This window comes from Pieris brassicae, chromosome 9 (assembly GCF_905147105.1).
Source record: "Pieris brassicae chromosome 9, ilPieBrab1.1, whole genome shotgun sequence".
In the NCBI taxonomy this organism is placed as follows: domain Eukaryota; kingdom Metazoa; phylum Arthropoda; class Insecta; order Lepidoptera; family Pieridae; genus Pieris; species Pieris brassicae.
In genome coordinates this window covers 6365717-6390152 of record NC_059673.1, presented here as the reverse complement: position 1 = coordinate 6390152, position 24436 = coordinate 6365717, and the positions used below count along the sequence as shown (strand labels likewise).

At 31.3% G+C, this 24436-nt stretch overlaps 2 protein-coding genes across 3 annotated transcripts; both read right to left on the bottom strand.

Annotated features, from left to right (window-relative positions):
* Nucleotides 1-970: 970 nt before the first annotated feature.
* LOC123714295 lies at nucleotides 971-4716 on the bottom strand. Its single transcript, XM_045668509.1, has 4 exons — nucleotides 4632-4716; nucleotides 1967-2036; nucleotides 1717-1750; nucleotides 971-1474 (listed from the first exon to the last, which is right to left on the bottom strand). Exons 1-4 carry the CDS (start codon nucleotides 4678-4680, stop codon nucleotides 1250-1252), a joined length of 378 nt encoding a protein of 125 aa, XP_045524465.1. The 5' UTR covers nucleotides 4681-4716; the 3' UTR covers nucleotides 971-1249.
* A 1677-nt stretch (nucleotides 4717-6393) lies between these two features.
* On the bottom strand, nucleotides 6394-19146 carry LOC123714278 (cilia- and flagella-associated protein 251-like). Of its 2 annotated transcripts, XM_045668487.1 has the most exons (13): nucleotides 19085-19146; nucleotides 14992-15078; nucleotides 14671-14710; nucleotides 14482-14497; nucleotides 13308-13551; nucleotides 11887-11917; nucleotides 11517-11523; nucleotides 11350-11373; nucleotides 10979-11002; nucleotides 10864-10908; nucleotides 7616-9673; nucleotides 7499-7538; nucleotides 7145-7283 (listed from the first exon to the last, which is right to left on the bottom strand). In XM_045668487.1, exons 2-11 carry the CDS (start codon nucleotides 15038-15040, stop codon nucleotides 9443-9445), a joined length of 711 nt encoding a protein of 236 aa, XP_045524443.1. In that variant the 5' UTR covers nucleotides 15041-15078; nucleotides 19085-19146; the 3' UTR covers nucleotides 7145-7283; nucleotides 7499-7538; nucleotides 7616-9442. The 2 variants fall into 2 exon arrangements, with proteins under 2 accessions (XP_045524444.1, XP_045524443.1); XM_045668488.1 differs by lacking the exons at nucleotides 10864-10908; nucleotides 10979-11002; nucleotides 11350-11373; ... (5 more) ...; nucleotides 14992-15078; nucleotides 19085-19146 and adding exons at nucleotides 6394-6527; nucleotides 6891-7015 and having other exon boundaries at nucleotides 7150-7283; nucleotides 7616-9430.
* Nucleotides 19147-24436: the final 5290 nt, after the last annotated feature.

Here is a 24436-nt window from a genome sequence, read left to right as displayed (position 1 = left end):
AAAAGTCCGTACCATGGTAACCAACACAAGATTTTAGTGTAGGTTCTAGGCCGTCTGAGTGTGAGCATGAATTGGTCTGTCACTTTATTATTATTGGAATAGTAGGAACGTTAGCTTTCTCTATGTTAAAGCGCAAGGCAGTAAATGTATTGCACTGGAGATATGTTGTTGAAAAAGTGCTTCGCCTACCATGCTAAACATTCATACTAGCCTCTGAACAACAAGCTATCAAAGAGTTCTAGCTCATTTTGGTGACATTGCCCGTCGGAAACCAGATAACCTGGACAAGCTAGTGGTAATTGGCAACGGTGAGAACGACAGCCCGCTGTTGTACCCAAATCACGATTCTCATGGATCTCCTCTAAAAGCTGCACTGACGAAAACTACCTAAACAAAGCGGAGATCATTAGTAGGCTCTACATTGACGCTACCTTCGGCCATGAATATGAAAAATACTACCGAAAAAAGATAAACAATATCGTATGTTGTACAGCTATAGTGTTATAAAATAACACTCACTGATTGAGCAGTTCCACCTTTAATGAACGTAATTATAAACTTGTTTGTTACTGAAGACAATTGAGCCCCTTATAAATAAGGAAATAATAATTCTTAATGACAAACAGATTATCATTAACTGCAACTTTTCATCTCATTAGACAGGTGTTTGATATTATTGTTGTCTATGAATTCCGCTATTACTAATAATGTAAAAGTATATCACAATGCTATATTTTAAAACTGTTTAATTTTATTATAAAATTAGGAAAGTCCACAAGGCTATCTATATTAAATTACTCGCTTCTACTAAATTTAATTTGAACCTTGCTTGCCAATTTAAATTTAGATAAATATTCGATTTTTTGAATAAAACAGTGGTATAATAATCATTTTGAGCTAGCTTAGGTAGACGTCGTTCGTTTATGGGTCTTCTGCTTACGCCGAAGGCAGAATCGAGAAGATAAACAGAAATAATACACTAAATTTATTAATACATTTATTCCTTAAACATTTCGGTTCTAATATTTTTTTCTACTTTCTATAAGAAACGTATGTAAACGGGAACTGCGATAATTTCAAATATACGGTAATATGTAAAGTACAGGAATACTTTCAAAATCATAGAACAATTAAATCTACTTTATATAAATGTGCGGTACGTAATCTTACATAATATTTGGTGATAGTATTTAAATAACTAATCTAATCATGTTATCGCCTACAAAAAAAATATAGCAATTTTAAACTCTCAGTTTTGCGGAATATTTTCATTAGGCGTTACAAGATTTTTCGGAGTGAAACTGTATGAGCTGACTACTCCGTCCTTGTTGATGAGTCCGTAGCCTCCACTTTCAGTTGAAACTTGACCATTGTTGTTGGAGTATGAAGAGAAGCTTGACTCAGCCTGGCCAAAGACGTGAGCTCCAGGGCCTGGTTGTAAACTAGCCACGTCCGTGTTCAAATTAGGCTGGCCCTGAAAGATTTTTCATTAAATTTTAGAAGTGAGAACTCTTCTTATAAACGTATTTTACAAATATGACAGCAAAATTTTCACAAAATATTTTCTATCTAGGAATTATGTCCACAAAACAAAAATATCAAGAAAAATACTATAGTAGGATTGTAATAAATTCGTTATATATTTATGAATGAAGGGACATTTTATTGTAAAGCTCTAGTTTACAATTAATGATTTATGAATAATAATTTACTTACCGGGAAATTATCGAATGCGAAGTTGGGGTTGATACTGTAAAAAAGCATTGTAATAGATTATATTTTTAAAAAATGCCACATTAAACATATGGTAGATATAAAATAAAACTTAATATATACAGAAATGTCGAAAACTTATTGAATTATAGTAAATTTCTCGGTATTTAAACTTAGTATCTTCGCAGCTTGTATTCGATAACTCAGTGATCATTCTATAGTCAAATATTTAGCCAAAAAATATGTTACATACAATTTACGTAGAGTTTTGAAGTCACCAGCCGAGGCAGCTTTTATAAAATCTTGCACTGAGAGTGTGTTGCCTGTTAAAAAAATATCATGAGTGATTTTGAAAATTTGATCAAAAATGTAGAGTATCGAGTTTTTTTTTAAATAATGTAAATATACTTTAGGTATAAAGAAACCACTGATGGTTTCAATCTATGTGTTTGGATGTGTCACTACAATACTAAACACTTAACAAATACATTTTGCTGAAGAGTTGGTTTGTTCGCATGTAATAATCCTTGAAATAGTCAAACTAAGGCAGAATTACAGCAGATAAAACCATGGAATACAGCTATTACATATATACTATTGCAGTTTGGCGATTATGCAATTTTTATCAACCGTGTTTCGGTTCGAACTTACTAACCTAGATAGCAACAGCGACATTTAAAAGTGACAAAGGATACTTCAAGCATAATGAAAAATCGCTCTTCCGTCGCGTTATCGGTAATGTAAGGATTAGGAGGTATTTGTTTAACGTATAAAATGTTAGATAAAATGACGTCCTTCAACTCAGTCGCTTTAAAAGACTATCGCGTAGACATGAGCATGTGGCATTGAAGCTGTCCATGGATCAAGGACAAGGAAAGTGTGAACCACGGATAAACCACTAAGTGAGACCACCCATTGACACTCACAATTTCAGAAGGCTCTCAAGTACATTGCCGGAATGTTTAACAGTTGGCACCCTCTTTTCTGGAAAGGCTCTATGTCGCATTCGTTCCGAAATACCTCGACGGAGACGGGTCAGTTGGTACCAGATAGAAGTGATACGCGGCAGTGTTTTATGAAACTCTGCTGTGTTATGTCACCGTTGAGGCGATTTTATATAGCAAAATAATTATAATATCCTTCCCAATACACGTTATTGCATACGCAGTGCGTAGTCCGTGCTGACAACTCGTCTTTGTACACCAAAATTCGCCGAAAAAGTCTGGCGGAGTGTTTCTTGCGAGTTTTTATAGCCCACTATGTATTTGGTAACTCGTAGTAAATGGAAATTTAGATCTAACTTGTATTTTTTAAATATTATTATAATATTTATTAGTTAGATTTTATCAGAAATCTTGGTCAGTAAGAGATTATCCCTTGTCGAATCGTATCTTTTTTTAAATAAATTGTCTATGTACGACTAACTTATGCCTTATAAGTAATTTAAGTCTAACCTAATTTACTAACCTACCTATACAATTTTTTTAAATTTTTCTTTTATAAACAGGATTTTTTTTTATATTGTAGCCTATCAGGCACACAGTCAGGCAAATGTGTAACCGAAAAGCTAGACGGCAGAGGAGTGTCGAAATCTCCCCAAACCGTAAAAAGCTACTTTAGTAACTTTCGGGGTTGGAGTTAATTTATTATGATATATATATATATATATATATATTAGAAAATGTCCTACTACACTACTTACAGTCTCTATTAAGAAAAAGACACTGTTCTTGCGTACTATTTGTTTTCACTTACCAGTGTTTACCACTTGAGACTTACGTGCTTTATATCCGTTAAAGTAATTTAAATAATGTAGAATAAACAAACAACTTACAAAAAATCTTTTAGATCGGCTACGATTATTTTACTTTATGACGACGAGTATACGAAATTGCAATGTCGCAGTTTACTTAAAGTGATAATTAACGATACAAACATTATCATGGCTATTTTTAGACGTTTTCACATCAAATTCAAAGATTTTAAAGTGAAATTTATTTTTGAAGTGAAAAAAGACAGTAACAATTTATGTACGTTAAAGGCGTTCAGTGCCACATAACATATTAATGCATTGTCTGCCTATAAAAATTAGGTCCGTGTTACAAGACTCTGAGACGTTTTTTAAGGGGGAATGGGACATAAGCCTATATGATATTGTTGACGATACCTATCGGATGTGCGTAGCCGACGTTTAATACAATTTTTTTGGAATACATAGGACATATGATAACTTGTTTACAGAAATAATATAAAGCGAGTACGGTACAGACATTATGTAATATTATTATATACGATTTAATCGAAATTGTTGTTAATAGTAACTTAAAGTTAAAATATATAAAGATATTCTAGTGCGCATTTACGAAGCCTGCCTATATGCAGATATTTTCCGTTCCGTTTTGTTATTGTTTTGATAAATATGTTTGAATAAAAAATCGTATTACAACATAATATTGCCGTTTTTATACCTTAAATTACTCTCCTTTTATCATTATTATTTTATCCATTACACATTGGCAAAAATATACCTACTTGTGTAAAGACAAACCTTCACACTTCTATATTGTAAATTACTATATATTTATCAATACGAGATATTAAAATTTGACAATTTTTGAGGTCAAGCGCCAGTTGACCATGACATATGACGGTCATATGTTTTATTAAAACTATCAAACAATTGACAACATACCAAACACGTTTTAACTTTAACATATAAAAAAAAACTCTAAATATTCACTATTATAAAAAAAAATTCAAATTTTATCAATTTGATTATTATAAATCAGTAGTTTAACCTCATACGTAAACTTAATTCCACAACAATTTAATTTACGCATTTATGAACTTATATATTATCCTGAATATAAACGGTATTTTTTATTATTATCAATGTTACATATAAGTTAAAAAATTACCTGTAACAAGCGCACACAACGCAGCAAATAACACAAAATTTTTAATCATTTTAAATTTACGTCGTCGAACCGGTCACAGCAAAGTTTAGATTTACTATGTTAAAAGCCTTCGTTGACTACTAGATTTATATGTGTAAATTGCGAGTGCCATTTTAAAATATCCTTTTGTTAAAACAAGGTAGATCAATTATTTGGGAATCCATTGTTTTCTCTTGACATTTTGAATATTGTAACGATTCGTCACATCATATTTACAGACAGGTTGTTTATGCTGAAAGTAAATTATTCTTTTAAGTACACGGAAATTGCCTTCGTAAGTCAGTCTTTGTAAGTAAGTATTGAAGCCTGGCTTTGTTTAAGTCGATAAAATATTATTTATTACGCCAATATTGTTTATTATGTTCGTTGCAACTTATTAAAATTATTCTTGTTAACTTAACTGGAGAAATATTTTGTCAGATTGGTTTTTAGCCAACAACTCTAATACATCTACGACCCTACTATTATTATTTTACGCGGTTATTTTATTATACAATATTTGGTGATCATGAAATTAGGACATTATTTTGAATTTATTACTCAATTTTACACTAAAGCCTTCAGACCTTCCAAAATTGTTTTAAATAATCCTGTCATATACCGTTGTAACGAAAATTGTTTACCACAGAATTTATCCGAACCAATTTATAATTTATTCAGTAATATTCATAAACTTAAAAAAGACGATTAGGCATGCCTCGTCGTAAATATTTATATACTCTTTCATCAATATTGTCTGATAGTAATATAATTCTATTTTAGCGGACACTGATTGCGACATCATATTATTATAATGAATACGAGTTAAATAGTATTATTATTGTTTTGTATTTCGGTTAACAATTCACTCCCGCCCGTCTTTTAGAAGGGATTTATAGATCCATGGGGTAAATACAAAGAAGTATGTTTTAGATTTAGAGGATACTTCGCTAGCCCAATATCGGTAGGTATTTGCTTCAAACCGTCGGTAAAGCTGAAGACTCTTGGTATCTGTGTGCGTGAATATAATGTCAATGCAACCGTGTTATCCACCGGCCCTACTTATTTTGACTTACCCTGACGGGAACTCTAGACCCACTCTTGGTCGTTTGGGTTCACATGAATTACAACCATAGTTGTAAAAAGTTCTTTCCAATTTGGCTCTGATTATAATTTGTCCATAACACACAAATAAATGAAACAATGGATGTGTATAATTAGACATATTGTCTAAAACTTTTAACATTAAATAAATAAATAGTATATATTCAAGATTTTTAAATTATAAAATATTTTAATTAGTTATATAAAAGGCAAAATACAATTATTCAACCTTTGGTAATTTTTCATTTTGACATTTGCTCCGTTGCTCTGTTATGCAAGTAGACGTTCTTTCAATGGACTCGGAGGTGCTGTAATGCTTAACAAGAGTACATAAGTTGTCATCGCATTATTAGTATTAATCAGACTTCTCAACGTCGTTAAAAAATGTCGTTAATTTTTTGATAGTTCTCAAATTAAAGGCGTAAAACGAGGGAAATTGTCAAGAGCGCCAACTTTAATTTACAGCCAGCCATTTCTTATTGCCAGCGAATAAATCGTAGTTGTTAGGCACATAAGTGATGAGAGTCTTTAAATAAATGGCCCATGAAAAATAGAATATATGTTACATTTAGTATCACGTTACAGTACTTTTACATGAAAACTGGTTTATAATCTATGGGGACTTCGAATAATACGAAAATACATTTCAAAGAAATTATTTTATATTTGAATATTTATTAATTTTAATCATGTTCAAACTGCATAGACGTCGTAAACGGTATCCACAATCTCAATCGGAATAGGCACGAAGTATACAACGCCTTCACCATTGGTCTGAAATAGACAATTATAAAATCAATATACAATAATTTTTATTGATTACATAGAAGTGTTCATAGCACAGAACACACATACCGTATGTGATTAGCAATAACGAATATATTATACGCATTTCTTACAGTTGTTTTAATCTACAGGTATTAACTTAGGTAAGGTATAAAAAATTAATGAACACAATATTTACTACTTACTACCATAATGACTATTATCTGTTGTTATAGTAAATCATTAACTTACTTTGCATTGAAATAATTGATCAATCCTGTTACTGTATGAAAATCGTTTAATGCTAAATGTGTAAAAACTAAATGCAAAGTTTTAACTGTAGTTCTGAGTACAAAACAAGATTAAACTTACTTCTGCATTCTCCTTTTTGCAATCTTCACCTTGTTGTTTTTCCTCGCCCTCTCCTTCATGCTCTTTATCTTTGCCAGCTTTAGAATCTTCTTCTTTAGCAGATTCTTTCATTTCTTTTTCCTCACCTAGAAGAAAACCGAAACAAACAGACCTGAATAAAACGGAAATATTTGAATACCGTGTTGCAAAGTACCGTGTATGGTAAATCTATCTTACGATAACCATTGATATATATTACGTTGATATTCTAATCACTAACCTTCACCATCCTCTTCAGACTCTTTATCACCTCCCTCCTCACCTTTTTCTTCTTGTTCGTTTTCTCCAGCATCGTCTTCTTTATTATCTTTTTCTTCCTCTGCTTTTCCTTCACCTCCTTCTTCACGTTCTGGTCTAATTATAGTATAAATACAAAAGTTATCAATACGGAAGAGTCTATATAAAGGTATGTTACGAAAGAAATGTCGACTGGATTTTAAATAAATTTGGACAAAAGTAAAATGAAAAATACTATTTTACAATTATTACTAATGCACATTTTTAAGGTATATATTATTTTTCTCCAATTAAGTTCCAACGTTGCAAACTCTTTTATTTTAAGATCTTACCTTCCTTCCTCCTCGTTTTCAGAAGCTTCTCGTTTAATTACTGAAACAAAGTTTTTTATTATTAAAAAAGTAACTATTTTATTAGAAGATAGAGTATTCGAGATATATGGCGCTTACTAGCACAATATGTCAATGTAAGACATAAGACAAGTATGAACACTGTTTTCATCTTTCTTGATTAATACTGCTTACGAATATATTTATAAAGATAATTTAAGATACTGTAAGTTTTGCAAAAATATCTGCATCTTTTATAGTTATTGGTAACCAACCTTGAACGAAAGCTATTTTTCACGACATTGTTTAGTCGTCCTGGATGTTATTGCTGTCATTAAGATAATTATCCAACATTTTACGAATATGATTCTTTGTGCATTATATAATTTTGAATAGCTTGCAAAATTCTTCTATGTTTAAATTCCAAGGTTAAAAACTAAAGATGTTTGCTCCTCGGCATGTCATCGATTCTCACCTGACTAAGAGATGATGAAAATTTTGAGTTTAGACATGGTCCTTTCTACTCGTGTTCAGGTTTTTTTATTTTTATTTAGTGATCTAAATCAAACCCCTTTCTAAAAGTGTTATTCAACAAATGGGTAGCTAGCCTTTATGAAGAGCCACAAGAGATTGTGAAGTCTATACGTTTAAAAAAAGGACATTAGGAAAATTAAAATTAATAACGTTATATCCATTCGAGATGTCTTCGTAGTAAAAGGTCGGGGATTAAGTTTAAAGACAGTAGTTCGATTTTTTTTATTAATTATTATCAAATCTATAAAAAATCTTGTAAAATTTGAACAAATAAGTAGTATTTTAAATTTTTGTTTATTGAGTCTGATTTCTCGTCTCTACAGATGACAATTTCTATGTAAAATCTAGGTGTCGAATACGTTTTTAATGATAATTATGATATTAGACATCTTTGCTAGAAATTGTATAAAGGCGTCTCTGAAGACGACTGATGGCTTTAACTGTAATTTTTATTTACATTCTTTGAGTGAATAATTTTTCATATTAAGGCAATACATAGTTTTTACTAGATGTTGATCAAATGTTGTGTAGACTTTACTATACATCCATGCGAAGACTACAAAAATATAATGCAGAGCAGTTTTGGCCTAGTGGCTTCAGCGTGTGACTGCTTACTTAAATTTTGTTATTACATTTTGAAGACGATAGCTATCGAACTGTAAAGACTTAACAGCGTAAGTCAATAGTTAGTAGTTAGTCAATATAACAAAAAGGTAGGAACTGCAGCGACATCAAATAACCGTTATTGATTGATTACAGACATGCTCAAAATAAATATCAGATTTTGTTTCCTACCAAGGACTCCTTCGCTCTATATTGAAGAAAGGAGAAATAATATTCATGTAATAAACTTTAAATAACAAATATTTTTATCAAACCATATTTAATTACAAAACAAAATGTAAATCAATTATGCATCGAAACATTATTAATTCAAACACTGTTTGACTTGTTTTACACTGTTTAAAGTTATCCTTATAAGTATATCCTACTTCGTCTCTTCAAAAACCGTTAAGGCAAGTTATCAATTGCTTAAATCAAAAAACTTAATCTAAAATTAATATGTGTATGAGGAGTTACATGTATTTTATATACTTGTAGTATACAAATGTTATAGCTAAAGCTTTTTGTATCACCTGGAGGGCAAGTAGCAGTATGACTGAAGCAAATTTTTCTGAATCAAACGTTTTAAAACCAACAAAATGTATTATTGTTGAATAAAATATTTTTATTTAATTAATATGTCTTATTAAATCAAATGTTTGGTTGATTTCATAAAGTTCAGGTTCTTATGTTTGTTATATTACCAGTTGGTTTAGCAATAACATGTAAATTTACAAAAAGTGCTTTTCGTAAAAAAAATACAGTACATAGGATACTTCCTCGTGGTGTCTAGATATCCTTTCTGTATACTTAGTAATTATCGTTTAAGTCTCCATATTTATAAGTTTTCTTATCAACTCTCCCATTATCATTATTGATAATGGTATCAACGCCACCACCCCTCCTTTCACCATTGATATTGGATGAATGTCTGTATGAAACGATGGATCTTCCGCGAAATTCTTCATTTGGGCCAGGCTTGTATTTTGGGATAACTATGGGGTCGAATTTTGGTACAGGTGGCAGTGGTATGAATGGAACCTGAGAAAAACATAAATGTGAATATTATGAGATTTTAATCTCAACATTATGGGAACCATTTTACTAAATTATCATTTTCTTTATACCTATTCCCTTACCTTTATATTTATTTACTTAGACTTTATTATATGTGCTTTTATTAAACTTTATTAATGCCAAAAATTTAAATGTACATATTAAGAGGAATACTTTTTGAACGGATTGAAGCTATATATTATTATTAAAAACTTATAGTTTAAAATTTTGAATTATGTAAATAATTATTAGTTTTAAATAATAATACATAGCTTCAATCTGTTCAAAAAGTGTTTTTCTTAATGTGTAAAAGCTATGTTAACAAAAGACAATACTATTAAATGTACATAACAAATGATGTAATGCATGTGATACAGGAAGCAAAAGTTGACGGCAACAGCTGCCTTGAATTAGGATGAAAAACCTGTGTAATTATAGGTTAATAGGTTATTACCACTGACACAGCAACCCACAAATTAAGACACGGCCAAACATGCATCCAAATAAAATAAGTTAGTATATTTATTCTATATAACATAACTATATATTGATGAATTAAATTTTAAAACAATCACGAAATAAATATAAAAGTATAAATAGAAAGGAGTCATTAAAAATGAAGGTTTGTACAAAAAATATATGCTTAGTAAGTAATTCTTCATTTCTTTTCAATGTCAATTTCGTTGGATTAGATTGGCAAGACAGGTCTATGGCCGTCACAGAAAGATCATTCTTCTTTTGAAGGTTTGAGGACTCTCTGTCTTGCATCCCATGATCCTTCAAACAGAAACTTACTGAACTTTCACGTTAATGTAATTTTTTTTTTAATACTGTCTCCAAGACACATGTAGTCTTGTAAAAATGGGAACCATGGAGACACGCGTTACTCAGTTATAGGGGTGCGACAGAAAAATTTCTTCAACGGAATGTTACTTTAGTTATCTCGACAGCTTCACAACGGTAAGAGAGTTAGCGCGAAGTGTGACTCTAATATCCAAACCGTATTGAATTTTGTCTTACAGGACTCATAGTGGGTATAGTAATAATTTTAGATTCCTAATCTTGTCATTAGTAGATATGCGATGCTTCTATAGACCCACATATTATATACAAGATTACCATACATTTGAACAAAATACGAAAAACACACATTGGTTTAAAATCGACAAGTTTACCTTTATTTGAGGAAATGGGAGTACCGATAAGACAGGTAAAGGTAACTGAAAATTTATAAATTACATTACACAAAGAGTGATTATTTTAGTTAACATTAATTTTTAGTTAGTTTACCTTTATCTGTGGAAGTACCGGAAACTGGAATGAAATTTCTTTATTTGAATATCGAGTGTGAAGTGGAACTCATAAATTTACGATTATCGCAATATTTTTGTGTAAAACTTGTGATTAAATACAGAAAAGAGTAAAAACGTTTTCCTTAAACTATCTTTATTATGACCTCATTGTACATTGTAATAATACAAAGCTGAACTGTTTTAGAACTATTATTATAAGGCAACGCAATTTTGTTGTGAATACAATAATTTTTATACAATAGATGCAAGAAACATTAACAAATAATGAGATTTAGTAAAGTTATTATTTAAATTTTACTTGTATTAGTATTTTAAGTAATATTTCATGCATTACAGAGACACTCTTACCTTAGGTATTTTAGGTTGTGGAAACTGTAATAGCAATACAAAAAAATTAAAATTACCATATTTAGGTTATATAGCCTCTAAGATAAGTTAAATTAATCATCACATAGATGTGATACTTAAGTAAGAAATAATTAATCCAGCATCAAGATTGAAGTTCAGTTGCTTACCGAAGACCTGTAAAAAACAAAATATTAAGTCACTTGATTAAAAAATCAATTAAAATGTTTAGTATATTGCAGTGTTGTGGCTTTAGCGCACGACCCTAATCCCTGAGGTGGTAGGTTCGATCCCCGGCTGTGCACCAATGGATTTTCTTTCTATATACACATTTAACATTTGCTCGGACGGTGAAGGAAAACATCGTGAGGAAACCGGCTTGTCTTAGACCCAAAAAGACGATGTGTGTCAGGTACAGGAGGCTGATCACCTACTTGTCTATAAGATTGACAATGATACAGCAATCTGAGGCCCAGGTTGGAACGCCACGATTCTTTTAGTATTTAAACTATTAAGAATCACGTTAAAAGTAAAACTTACACTATATTGATGTTAGAGCCATCATCAGGGTCTGTAAATAAAACAATATTATTAATATTCTATATTTGTCTTTAAATAATAAGTAGTCTAGGTGTGTAATACCACATTTACACACACTGTATACAAGAATTGCATTATTTAATTAGTTATAAAAATGTTTAGGTTTTATGTTTTATTTTATAGTTTTCTATTGTATTACAATTAATTTGCTGTAAAAAATAGAAATAGATAAATACATTTTATTCAGTCAGGATTTATTTATAAGCATGGCGAATGTATAGCCAGCAGCTTACATTCTTTATTAATAATTTTATTTACAGCATAATACAGAAAAAGATCTATGTATATTATATTGTAAACCAATTAAAAATCTTCACATACAGTTTTTCTTAAATAATAAAGACATGCCAAATATTTTTGTACAGAAAAAACAGAATTTCATTTAGTTGTCAATGAAGGGTTACGAAGTACATTTATCATATACGAAATAATTTTGTGTAAATTGCTGTCACCACACTCGTGGTGAACATATCAATGTCAATAGTTAATTCATTAAATCTGTTCGGTGCTCTGTTATATGGACGTAGGTTAGCATTTACATTGTATATCATTCATTTGTTTTATATCCTTCGTTTAACGCGGGTATATTATACGTACATATTTTTATATTCCCCCAAACCTAAGACTCGGGGAGTTCAGTCTAATATGTTTCACAAAAAATCCATGAGATGTGAGAATTTAAAACGTCGATAGACGAAACTGTGTATGAACCATTGATACATGATGATGCATGATGCAGGGTTCGACCTACCAACTGAAGGATGAGGGACACACGTTCAAGTTAGAAAAATATCATCGTATGTCAACGCTGTTAACCAATGACAATCAAATAGAACACGCCATCTTTACATTCTTCGTTTTAAATTCCTCACGCCCCTGGATACTTTAATTATGGATCCAAGAAATGGATCTTTATGTTGAAACTACTTTCAGTTGTAAGGATGTTCGACTATGGATAATTGTATTCCAATTCCAGTTTGAAAATTAAAAAAAACCTATTGCGATTTTTCACAGAAAATTTTTAATGGACCGCCTTAAGTTAGGAAGTTGTGGATGTGTAAAGCTGTCGGCCCTTGCATCGGCACCTTGAAACTAGCGATTGAAAAGCTCAATCCCCGACGATTGAACTGTTTACACGCGACACCAAGGGTTTTGCAACATCAGCGCTACGTATATTGTCAGAATTAGATCGAAATTGAATACAAAAGGTAGAGGTGACTGCCGCTATCGCTATTAGAAGTTACAGAGTACCAGCACTGTTCTCGTCACAAACATTTATCCCATCGGAATATGAGTAATGGAATTTTCTTAGAAACTCGATCCACAGTACTACATATAATTATTAATACAAAACTTCTCACATGTACGCTCCTCGATAACCCCATTGCGATTGGTAATAATTTTAGTGAGCCCTCCACGTTGCACTTTCCCATTCTGGTCAACGTTTGTGAAACTCGACGAAGATATGGCAGCACCATTGAAATTTACTCCAGGGCCTACTTGTTGGTTGATTATATCCTGCGGGGAAAATGTGGGAAATGTCGGAAAAGTTGGGAATACCATCGGTTTGATTGGCGGCATCGTAATAGTCGGGAATTGTGGTTGCTGAAAATATAGGTCAATTATTAATATTAGTTGTTCGGATTAAAACATGTAGCTGAGTTTCATTGTCGGACGTCGTGTTCACGGGCGGCGGTATCACTTAACATCGCCTCCTGCCCGTTTGCCCTCTGTTCTATAAAACTTGGCAACTTACAGCGCCATCTATCTATCTACAATTGATCCATTTAATGAATAACAAAAACATAAAATAACAACCAAAATTTGGAAGGAATTTCAATATACGGTATATTGCAAAAACCTTAAAAGTCATATTTTTATGTGAATATAAACTGTCGTGTGCCTACAATGAAGATATGAACAAAGCGATAGTAGATCTTTAAATAGTAATGATGATGATGTTAAGAATATACAGTACTTATTAACCTATAGTTTTCAAATTATGCGAGATTTGTACACCTCCAAATTCGATTATTCCAATTGGAGTAGACTCTTGGGTTCGAGGGTTTCAAGTGTACAGGGGCTAATATAAGATTTAGGATGCGCCTGGTACCGGTTAACTGGTGATTTCCTTGCTCAATGATTATGTATGGCAATACAGCGAGGAAATAGTGCCAGCGTTAAAGGTACACAGTGACCAAACTTTTTGAATTTATTTTAATTTACTTTTGCAAACATTGTTATTGTTACAATGTGGGTTTAGAAAATTTGACATACTGTATATTTCATTGTTATGTTTAGGTTGTATTTAAATAAATTATAATTACGTAAATCCTAACTTAGTGAACGGAACGAGTTTAATCAAAATTATCAAATCAGTTCAGTAGTTTTTCAGATATGCAAACGCATTTATGGATGTATAATATAGATAGATAATGTTGTTAGGTATTTATTTTTATAAATGAAGTTTTACAATGTGTCAAAACATACACGATTCTAATTATTGCAAAAATGAAATGATTTTTAAAAACTTACCCTAAAACCTTGGTTGCTGGAACAAAAATATACTTGGATTGGAAATCATACTTATAATGTAAGAGTAGAGTGTTTTCCTTATTTATAAGCAACGTGTTATGTCTAGCGATAGCAGGAAAAACTTATCAAATTGTCTACTGATTTAGATATTAATTAATTTATTTCAAAACAATTTTCCATTCAACTTACTTTTGAAAATTTCCATTTTGGTTTTGGTATTGATTCAGAGCTGAAAACGCAAAAGAATGGTTAATAAATTTTATAATATTGTCTCACTACGGAAATATATATTATAATTCCATGATCACTATTTATTTGTCGATTTGAACCTAGAACGGTTTCAGACCCACAAGGCCTGGACTCTAAAATTAATACGTGTCAGGTTAATCGCCTCCTTACCTATAAATAAATAACCATAAAAATAGAGACTATTACAAAACCACCGCATTTAAAAATATTATAATTTAGCGCTTATAGTTTCTGTATTGCATACTAAACTGTGTAACTTACCATGTGTACAAGTAACGGCCAAAAAGGCGACGAGACATCGAAGCGCCATCGTTAGCACTTTCAAAACTTTGGTTAAACTAAAAATGCCTGAAAAAATAACTCATTTAAGTACTCATTGTGATAACAACTGAACAAACAGTGTAACGAATGGTTCTGGGAAACAAGAATTATGTCTCACGATGAAAATGTATGACGAAAATGTGTGAAATGTTATTGTAGAAATCTTTTTGAATCTAGAATGTTTTTGAATATACACTGTAATACGGAACAGTATTTGCACAGTATTAAAGTTGTGCAATACTTATTTTAAAAAGTCGTAAGTGCTACAAATATTTTATTTCGACTTCCAGTTCCACAATAATTGTTGTAAGGACCAGGTGCCTATTTAGCTTATAAAGAATAATTATTTATCAATGAAATGGACACAGTCCAAGATACTTGAAATGTCTTTTTGATGTAATATAAATAATGAATTCATGTATGTAGGAGCAAGATAAAGAAAATTCTGTATGTATTTGTATCTTTTTATTTGACTTCGAAAGGTCCGAAAAAGGTTCGTACCGAAAATATTTTTACTGTTTATTTAACATATTTTCTGCGTATTAACGGGAGAATGTTTAGCAGAACTCTTTTTATCAATTTCCATATAGGCTTTCGTTTAATATATATTCCTTTGATTTAAAAAATGGGATACTAGTAAAAAGCCAGAATCAGACTTAGTTGGTGAATTCGAGCTTTAAATACAATTTTCATTTATATAACGTTTTTTTTATAATACAGACCCCCCGTATTCCAGCCCCTGTCTAAACCGGCACCCCCTGTAATCCGACAAGGTCTTATTCATTATAGTTTTTTTTTAATTTGATATACATAATGAAGTATGTACTTGTACTTCAGAGTATATACATATATCGTCCTATCATTGGATCTGTAATTTGTCAGATTACAAGGAGAACTTTTGTAAAAAAATCCGGACGATACTGCTTGTCTTAGGCGTTAGTTTATAATCTGAAAAGTTCTATGGCTGGACACAGCCCTGCAAAATTTTTGTCGGATTACCGAGTTTCCACTGTAGTTACGTTTTTAATAGGTATGTGATAAACACTTTATAATTTGAAATATTAAAAACCTAATGTTTTAAGGAATACAGATTTGAAACCTCGAAACCTCGAGTCGAGTCTCAAAGTAACGTTAAGACGTAGTAAACAATAATAAATGCGATTCAATTAACGTTATTAACGTATTGTCTTGGATTAAGACCTGGTACCTATTTATATCCACCATAACACCTAATCCGTTTGAATTACTACAAGCAATATTATTATTGTTAAATGATAATATTGGTACTGTATAAATAATAATTACGAAGGCAGAGTGTAACTGTTCGACTCTCTACCTTGAGTTCGTTCGCTCGAATCACAGCTGTGCAATATGTATTTCTTTCCATTTGCGCATTTAACATTTATTCATACGATAAATAAAATACGGTAAGCACAAAAATTAAAGGCGTCAGGCTGATCATCTATTTGTCAATTAAGAAATAAAGTATCAAGGAACCGAAGCCTAGCCTAGATGTATGTATTGATCGTATAAAGTTCATTTTGATTATAATTATCCACCTATGCTTCTAATGGGTTAATAAATTGAAATGTTCATAAATATCTATAAAAAAGCTCTATCAAAATCCACCCATAATGATAAACCTGTATTCATTATTTATATAATTATTTGATTTTGATTTTATTTAAAAAATGTCTACGTAAAAATCTTATATAGACCAACATAAAGCATTGGTGGATTTAAAAATTAACATAATATGTACAAATAATTGGATACTTTATAAGCACAAAACTCATCTCCGGGCTAACCTGTTTTAATGCCAATTCATTTTCCTGTTAAAGTTTTAACCTTTGTATGTTTGCCGGCGCACCGATACGATTTGCTCGAATAAATTTTTTATTATTTCTTAATTTTATTTTCTGATCTTTCTGACGGGTAACCCGGGGAACGGGTAATATATGTATATGGGGCTCATAATTGGTGGAGGTTCTTAATCGGGTACATATTATGCCTCTGTATATTAATATGCCACGCTTTAGTTTACTATTACTACCGGATTTATCCCGAAATCCCCGCTTGTAATACTATATACAATTTTCAAATGTGTTTTAGAGTTCTGTTTATTGGTCAAATATGGTACGGATCGTGTTGCGTATCTCTAGATGGTATTGACCAGTAACAACCAAGGGAAGTGTTTGATCTAATTATATCTATTAACATTTGTCCTGAGAGGCTTCAACGTATGCATGATAGTTTAGTTGTTGTCAAATTGAAAACCAACGTAAAGTGAAATGGTCACGTAATCAGACGTAAGCGGCGTTAATTTGACTATGATACCGACCTATGATCACGTCTGTCAAAGAAGTCTAAGCTACGCGGAACGCATGGTTAGTGTTCACCATAGCTTGTTATTCCTCCACAAAAAGGTAAACATATGTTTTGATTAATAAAATAAGAAGTTATATTAATAATGTATTATAGGTGGATTTTGATAGGTCTACAGCCTTTTACAGAGATTTATGAACCGTTTACTGCCAACTAGTAACACATGGGGTTAATTATTATCAATATACATTTTATGCGTTACTGTATCTATTTGTATACACGTCATCCTGCAATATAATGGCATTTATCAGACCATTTACAGCATTCATTTATTGAAGAATTATCAGCTAGACACATCTTTTATGGAATGTTTATTTATTGGATCTTGTTAAGTTATGAATACCTTAATTATAAATACGCTATACTAATTGGTATGAATGTAGCCAGGGCTGGAGTTAGAGGTCTGGAGGCCTCGCGGCAACAAATGAGTGGAAGCTCCCTGGCTCCAAATTAATTTTCCAAATAAAATGAACAATTTTTATCAGTCAAATTTACAATTAATAATTTATTGTGAAACCAAGTAGATTATTTTCGTATTTGATAACCAATAAGTAAACCACTGTTTACTAGTCGGAAATTAACACATCTTTTTCCGAAGTCTCTTTTGAAAGTACATATAGTAGATTCGTTTTAATTAGGTTATAAGTATAGATGATAGGCGGTAATATTTTTCTATTCAATTTTAATTATTCGTAATAATTATTATCAGAAACGTCAAATATTTTGTGTAGTATTAAAATTAAACTCGAATGTCTGTAGGAATTTCCTGAGATAAAAATAACTTTAGTAATCTTTGTAAACAAATTTATTAAGTAAAGACATAAATTAAAATAAACTATGATTATTATGACTCATGTCACTTTGTCTAGTGGCGATATCTAAATAAATAAATGATTAAAAAAAATATTTACGTTTTTCGCAAGCGATCAAACTCAATCTCAAAAAAACTTTATTCATATTATGAATGTCAGAAAAGAAGTGAAATTAATTCTTAGTTTACATTTACTACCAGTTCGCAAGTCAAGGGCCTAGACTGGGCAAGAAGAACTGGAAAGAAATTCTCCGCCACTCTTTTTAAACGCTAAATTTTGATCCATAGGATCCTGATCCTGATCATTTAAATATTCGTAAAATTTATTAAACCTTTATTGATTAATTTACGGATATATACTACTATACTTTAAATTTATTCAGTGACACTTCTCTAATTTCGCTTGGAAATTTGTTGTAGTAACAAATACAATTTCTATATAAGGAGTGGTTAATCTTTTGGAGCCTCGTTGGTCGTACGCTTAAATTAGTTCTGTTTCTATTATACTGTGTGAAAGTCACCATTTCTTTTAAAATCGTTTATATTTTTTTGTACATACAACAAGGCTTCAAGAATATATTGACCAGATAGTGTTATAATATTTAATTTCTCCTATCTCTATATCACTAAACAAATTTAATTCTATAACTAGTCTCGCAGGTTTTCCATTATAGGTTTAATTTTGGGATTTAAAAATTATAGCCAAAACTTCTCTACTCCCAAGAAAGTATCAAAAACGCGCGCAACGTATGCAGAAAATGTTCATAATTGTTTGTACCCAGATTCACAATTAGATTGTTGACATTGGATTTCTTGATAAGGAAAATATAAACTTACTTATTAAATACAGGAAAAACGTCCGACTGCCTTTAGATCACATAACAAAGTGAATATAAAACGTGACTTGGATATAAAATAGTTTTATGCATCGGAAAATAAATCATACAATGCAACGAAATTCGCCGAACATCATATACATATAATGTATAACTGTATTGAACTATCACTTTCGCGTGTACTAGGACCGAACATATTACAGCTATCAAACAATTCAAATAATGTTATATACAACCTGTAATAAAACAAATATTAACGAGAATTTATTATATTATTTATGTTTGTGCTTTTCAGCAATCTGAGCTCTTCAACTTTTGTTAAAGCTTTCACTACAAAAAAATGTGTGCGTGTACACACGTAAGCAGTGAAACTTCTTTATTACCTTACTTTAAAAAAATAATCTACTATATGCAAGTTTACAGAAATTGTTTAAATAAAGTTAAATTAGATAAAGTTTAACAAAATGCTTTTATTATCTTAGACATGAATACAAATCATTTTTTTTTTCATTTTACCTTATTACTACTAAGTTTATTACAGAATTTTATTAATTGCAATAGAATTATTACTATTATTGTTATGGTTTTATATATTTTTGTTAATAATAGCTTCGAATCTCTTCGAATCAACCGTGGTAGGGACAAGAAAAAGATGGCACGTAACGGCGAAAGGTGACGTTAATTTTTTTTTCCAACGCCGATAAAGAAGTTTCACTTCAAAAAGTTTTATATAAATTTGTAGAACTTGCGTAAACCAAACACTTTAAAACTTTATAAATGAAAGCTTAAGATTTAAACGCATTCGTATCCCGTAATATAAATTCTATTATCATATCAACCATAACATATACAGTGAAACCTGGTTAATTGGGATCTTAAGGTACCAAGGCATATGTACCAATTATTGAGGGTTTTCAATAATCCAGTTTTCCAATTAAACAGGTTTAAATTTATAGTTGTCTCATTTACAGAGGTCCCCGCTTACAGAGGTCGAAATGTGCCGTTATTCCATTTTTAGAGGAAATGTTAATAAAAATGCGTATTTTTGATGTTATGAATTTAATGTAGGTATGAATGTACATACATAATGTATTGCGTCGAAAAAAAAATACGGTAAAGTTTATGACTTAAAGTAATCGGTTATGTTTATTTGTATTTGATTGCTAGTTGCTAGCAAAACATGAGATATGAAGTACTGACAATCAAAGCATGCGCGAAAGACGACGAGAAATGTATGTAAACAAACACGTCAAAACGTGTTGAAACCTGATTAATTTGTCTCACTTATACAGGTAATTGAGCTACAGAGTCTCAATTATAGAGGTAAACATCGAAAAAGTCTTAGAATTCAAATCTTATTTAACCAGGTTCAAAAAGTCCCATTAACAGAGGTAATTTAATGAAAAAGTTAATTCGTTGCAACTCTCAATAATAGAGGTTTCTCATTTATCCAGGTCCCACTTAACCAGGTTTCACTGTATTATATTACCAATCAAACAAAAGTTAACTTTAAGAAAGACAAATTTAAGGAAAAATGAAGCAGAACTGAAATTATTTTTATCAGTTTCAATTCATTTTCTTTAAAATGACTGCTAGAGTTAATATTAATTAACATCACATATACAATAAACTTGCTGCTCTGGGTTCGATATAGTATAGCGGAGAAATAAGTACGCAAATAAGGCAGTTTAATTATTTGCCTACACAAAGAAACAGGCGCAGAAAAATTTCCCATTTTGTTATTTCAGAACTTCATACAACTAGTACGTTATTATAGAATTATATACTTACAAATATCATAAGTTATTAAAAACTGGTATGACTATATGATATAATTTTTAATTAATTAATGGATAATTAATTATTGAAATTAATTACACTCGTCATTACCAGTTTTTCCATCCATATATCATGGAAATACACCATTAATATAATATGTTTAGAGTTCATTGTCGTGTGGTCGAAGCATGGGCCGTGACACAAGACGTGCGACCCCGTATCAAGTGAATTTATCTTTTATCGAACATGTTTCAATATCGGTTCGTATATGTTGTTTAAGTGAGCAGTGTTGGCCTAGTGTCTTCACCATGCGACTCTCATCTCTGAGGTTGTAGGTTCGATCCCCGGCTGTGCACCAATGGATTTTCTTTCTATGTGCGCATTTAGTATTAGCCCGAACGGTGAAGGAAAACATCGTGAGAAAACCGGCTTGTCTTAGACCCAAAAAACGGCGTGCGCCAGGCACAGAAGGCTGATCACCTACTTGCCTATTCGATTAACAAATGATCAAACAGAGACAGAATCTGAGGCCCAGGCTTAAAAGGTACTGCTATTGATCATTATTATATGTTGTTTAAACTGTTTGTTGGCTTTAGTTCGTGGATATCAGTGAAGTAGTGTTCAATAAATTATATAAATAACAATTAGTTGCTGTTCATTTGTCTCGCTAAAACTCGAGAATGGCTAGACCGATTAGACAAATCGAAAAATATTTGTGAAAGTGAGAGCAAAACGGTCCCACCGTTTCCTTAAATAAATAAGTAAAGAAAAACGCTAAAACGAAAATCTTTCAATAAAGATTATTCCTGCTATTTGTGATGTCTTTTGGCTTTATAGAAAAAAAAAATTGTCATTTATTGGTAGTATTCATCAGAAATTTGTGTTTTATAGCTTTTAGTTATATAGCTTATAGTTTTGTAGCGAGTAGCTGTAGGTTTGCGATCTCTTTAGAGTTAAAAAAATATTAAGTTTTAACGCAAATATATAAAGGTTAAGTTAGGTTATGTTAGCCACGGACCTCGTTATGGTATCGTAAAGAATTAACAGTTAACCATACCTAATGGTTGGGTAAAGAAAAAAATATCTATTTAAAAAATTTTTTTAATAGTTTTTATGGTTCTTTTACTTCGTCTCCGTCGTATTGTGGATCTTAAATACTAAAGCGTCGGTAGAATTGAACGAATTAATACCAACACATTATTGGGTCATCATCTGCTAGATATTAAAAAATATACTAATACATTACTCACTATAAAGTTGTCTTTTCAATAACATTGACTGAGAATATAACGTATATACGTTGTCAATACAATTCAAGGCTCAAGGAGTAAGGACCCAACTTATGTAACGTCAAGGTCAAGGCGACTTTCTTAGCAAATAACGGTTTAACTTAATTACATTTGCTAACTCGCATGACTAATAACGGATTTGATTGTATGTCATGTTAGATTACCTACTAATAAAATTTGCATTCAGTAAATGAAAAATACATTTCCGAAGTTTTCACTCCGCAAAATCGGAGCCATTATTACTGATTATAATGCTACTTAAAATTGCTGTATGGGAAATGCAAAACGATACTGAGAATGATCGGGCCCAGCGATTCTATTTGTATTAATTTAATTTTGATTTTTGCTTTTTTTAGTTATGTAAGTGGTATGTAGCCAGCCCAGCAAATCATTATTTCTTACTAACGTAAAAATTATATTACACATTTCAATGATCTGCTATCTATAGAGACCGTAAGCAACACGAACGGTTAACACAGTTTATGAGATATTAAATACAATTTACTTATTTTGAGAAATGTAAGTTGCATTTGAGTAAACAACAGTTTTAATTTAATTTACTTTATAATGCTACTAACATAAATTAATAAAACCATAACTAACCTTAAAATATAATAACTAAAATATATTATTAAAAGGAGTTAGACAAGGTTCCGAAGATACCGGCAGCGTTCCCCTATGAATAGGTAGACTACTTCTTTGTCCAAGGTAGCTGCCAGCTCTTCGGTCTCCTGTGATGTCGACTAACCTTCCTTAAAAACCTCATAGCGCTTGGCCCCCACGGACCAAGGGTATTGACACCGAATGGGTCAAAATCATATTCAGAGCCTGAATTATATATTTGTATTTTATAATAAAAGTCATAGTCGTTGTAAAACCTGTGGCCTCGCATGTCAACGTAAATTCAAGAGTTTTAGGCATTTCGTTTGGTTTTTTGTTTCATAATCGCCGGGACAGTTTGAGCATACTTTTATTCCGCCGCAGTAAACGGAGTTTATCGATTCGTAGAAACATTACGTACTACTCATAATACGGTCTCATGTTTTTAAAACTCACGGTTTATCAATGACGAACAAAATTGTCATTACCATAAAAACAATGGCCACAGTTAAAGTAATGAAGGGTAAAAGGCACTGAAAGTACTGCAAGCCCCATTTAATATTAAACGAAGTTTGTTAAAATTTATAAAAAATTACACATATCGCAAAAAAACTTAAATGATTCATTCGATTACGGTCAAACTAAACCTGTGCCGGGTTTCATTGTCAAAACACAACTATATATATATATATTATAATACATTTTATATAACTTAACGGATTCGAATAATGATCGATAATAAATTAAACTATTAATGAAAAATCAATGACAAAACCATGGCAATTGGTCATTATGTGAGATGATTTATAAAACAAGAAGAAATGTATATCTCAAGATCATATTAATTTGCGGACATTGAGATGTAGTAATAATTGCTATTTACAATACCTATTACGAGGTTAGGAGAACAGAATTCGTTTTAAGCATAAAGGTATTATAGATAAAATACTCTAGTCCAGTCTGTATTTCGAGAATTGCATGTTTCGGGTCTTCATACTATCACTATTTACCTTAATAAACATAGAGCAGTGTTGGCCTAGTGGCTACAGCGAGGGACTCTCATCCCTGAAATCGTAGGCTCGATCCACGGCTGAATTTTTACTTTCTGTCTATATCCGCATAACACTCTCTCATACGGTAACGAGAAATATCGTAAGCAAACCGGCATGCCATATACCATAAATATTTGACGGCGTATGCCAGGCAAACAAGGCTGATCACCTACTTCTCTATGAAATAATTATCAATGAATCGGATGTAATTTGAGGTTGTAGGGGGGATTATTACATGAAATAAACATAACTAAACACGCTCTTTAATCAAGCTTATAGTATGGTTATAAATTAAACTGTAACAACATATATATGTGAATCTAAACGTCATATTGTATTATTTACATCACATTCACCAATTAAAGTAGGAACTTAACCAAAGTATATTTTTTTAATAAATCTATTCTGTATTTAGAGAAACTAGTTTTAAAAACCTTTTTAGCCATGCATAATAAAACTGGCTCTATTTTATTTCAAACAAGCCGAATCAAGTGGATACGACACGCCACTGCTTAATGTTTTTTTGAGAACTGGATCCGATATATTAATAACTTCATGTGACATAAACACGAATGACGCACTCAAAAGTATTCGTTTTCGAAATCTATACTCCTATAATTTCCAATTCAAAAC

Coding starts and splice junctions, on each gene's coding strand:
- LOC123714295 (XM_045668509.1), bottom strand. CDS start 4,680: ATGATTAAAAATTTTGTGTTATTTGCTGCGTTGTGTGCGCTTGTTACA. Junction 1,751..1,966: donor TTCAAAACTCTACGTAAATT/GTATGTAACATA, acceptor GCTTTTTTACAG/TATCAACCCCAACTTCGCAT. Junction 1,475..1,716: donor TCGCATTCGATAATTTCCCG/GTAAGTAAATTA, acceptor AAAATCTTTCAG/GGCCAGCCTAATTTGAACAC.
- LOC123714278 (XM_045668487.1), bottom strand. CDS start 15,040: ATGGCGCTTCGATGTCTCGTCGCCTTTTTGGCCGTTACTTGTACACAT. Junction 11,918..13,307: donor GGTTATCGAGGAGCGTACAT/GTGAGAAGTTTT, acceptor TTTTATTTACAG/ACCCTGATGATGGCTCTAAC. Junction 9,674..10,863: donor TCCCATTTCCTCAAATAAAG/GTAAACTTGTCG, acceptor TGTTTTTCTCAG/GTTCCATTCATACCACTGCC.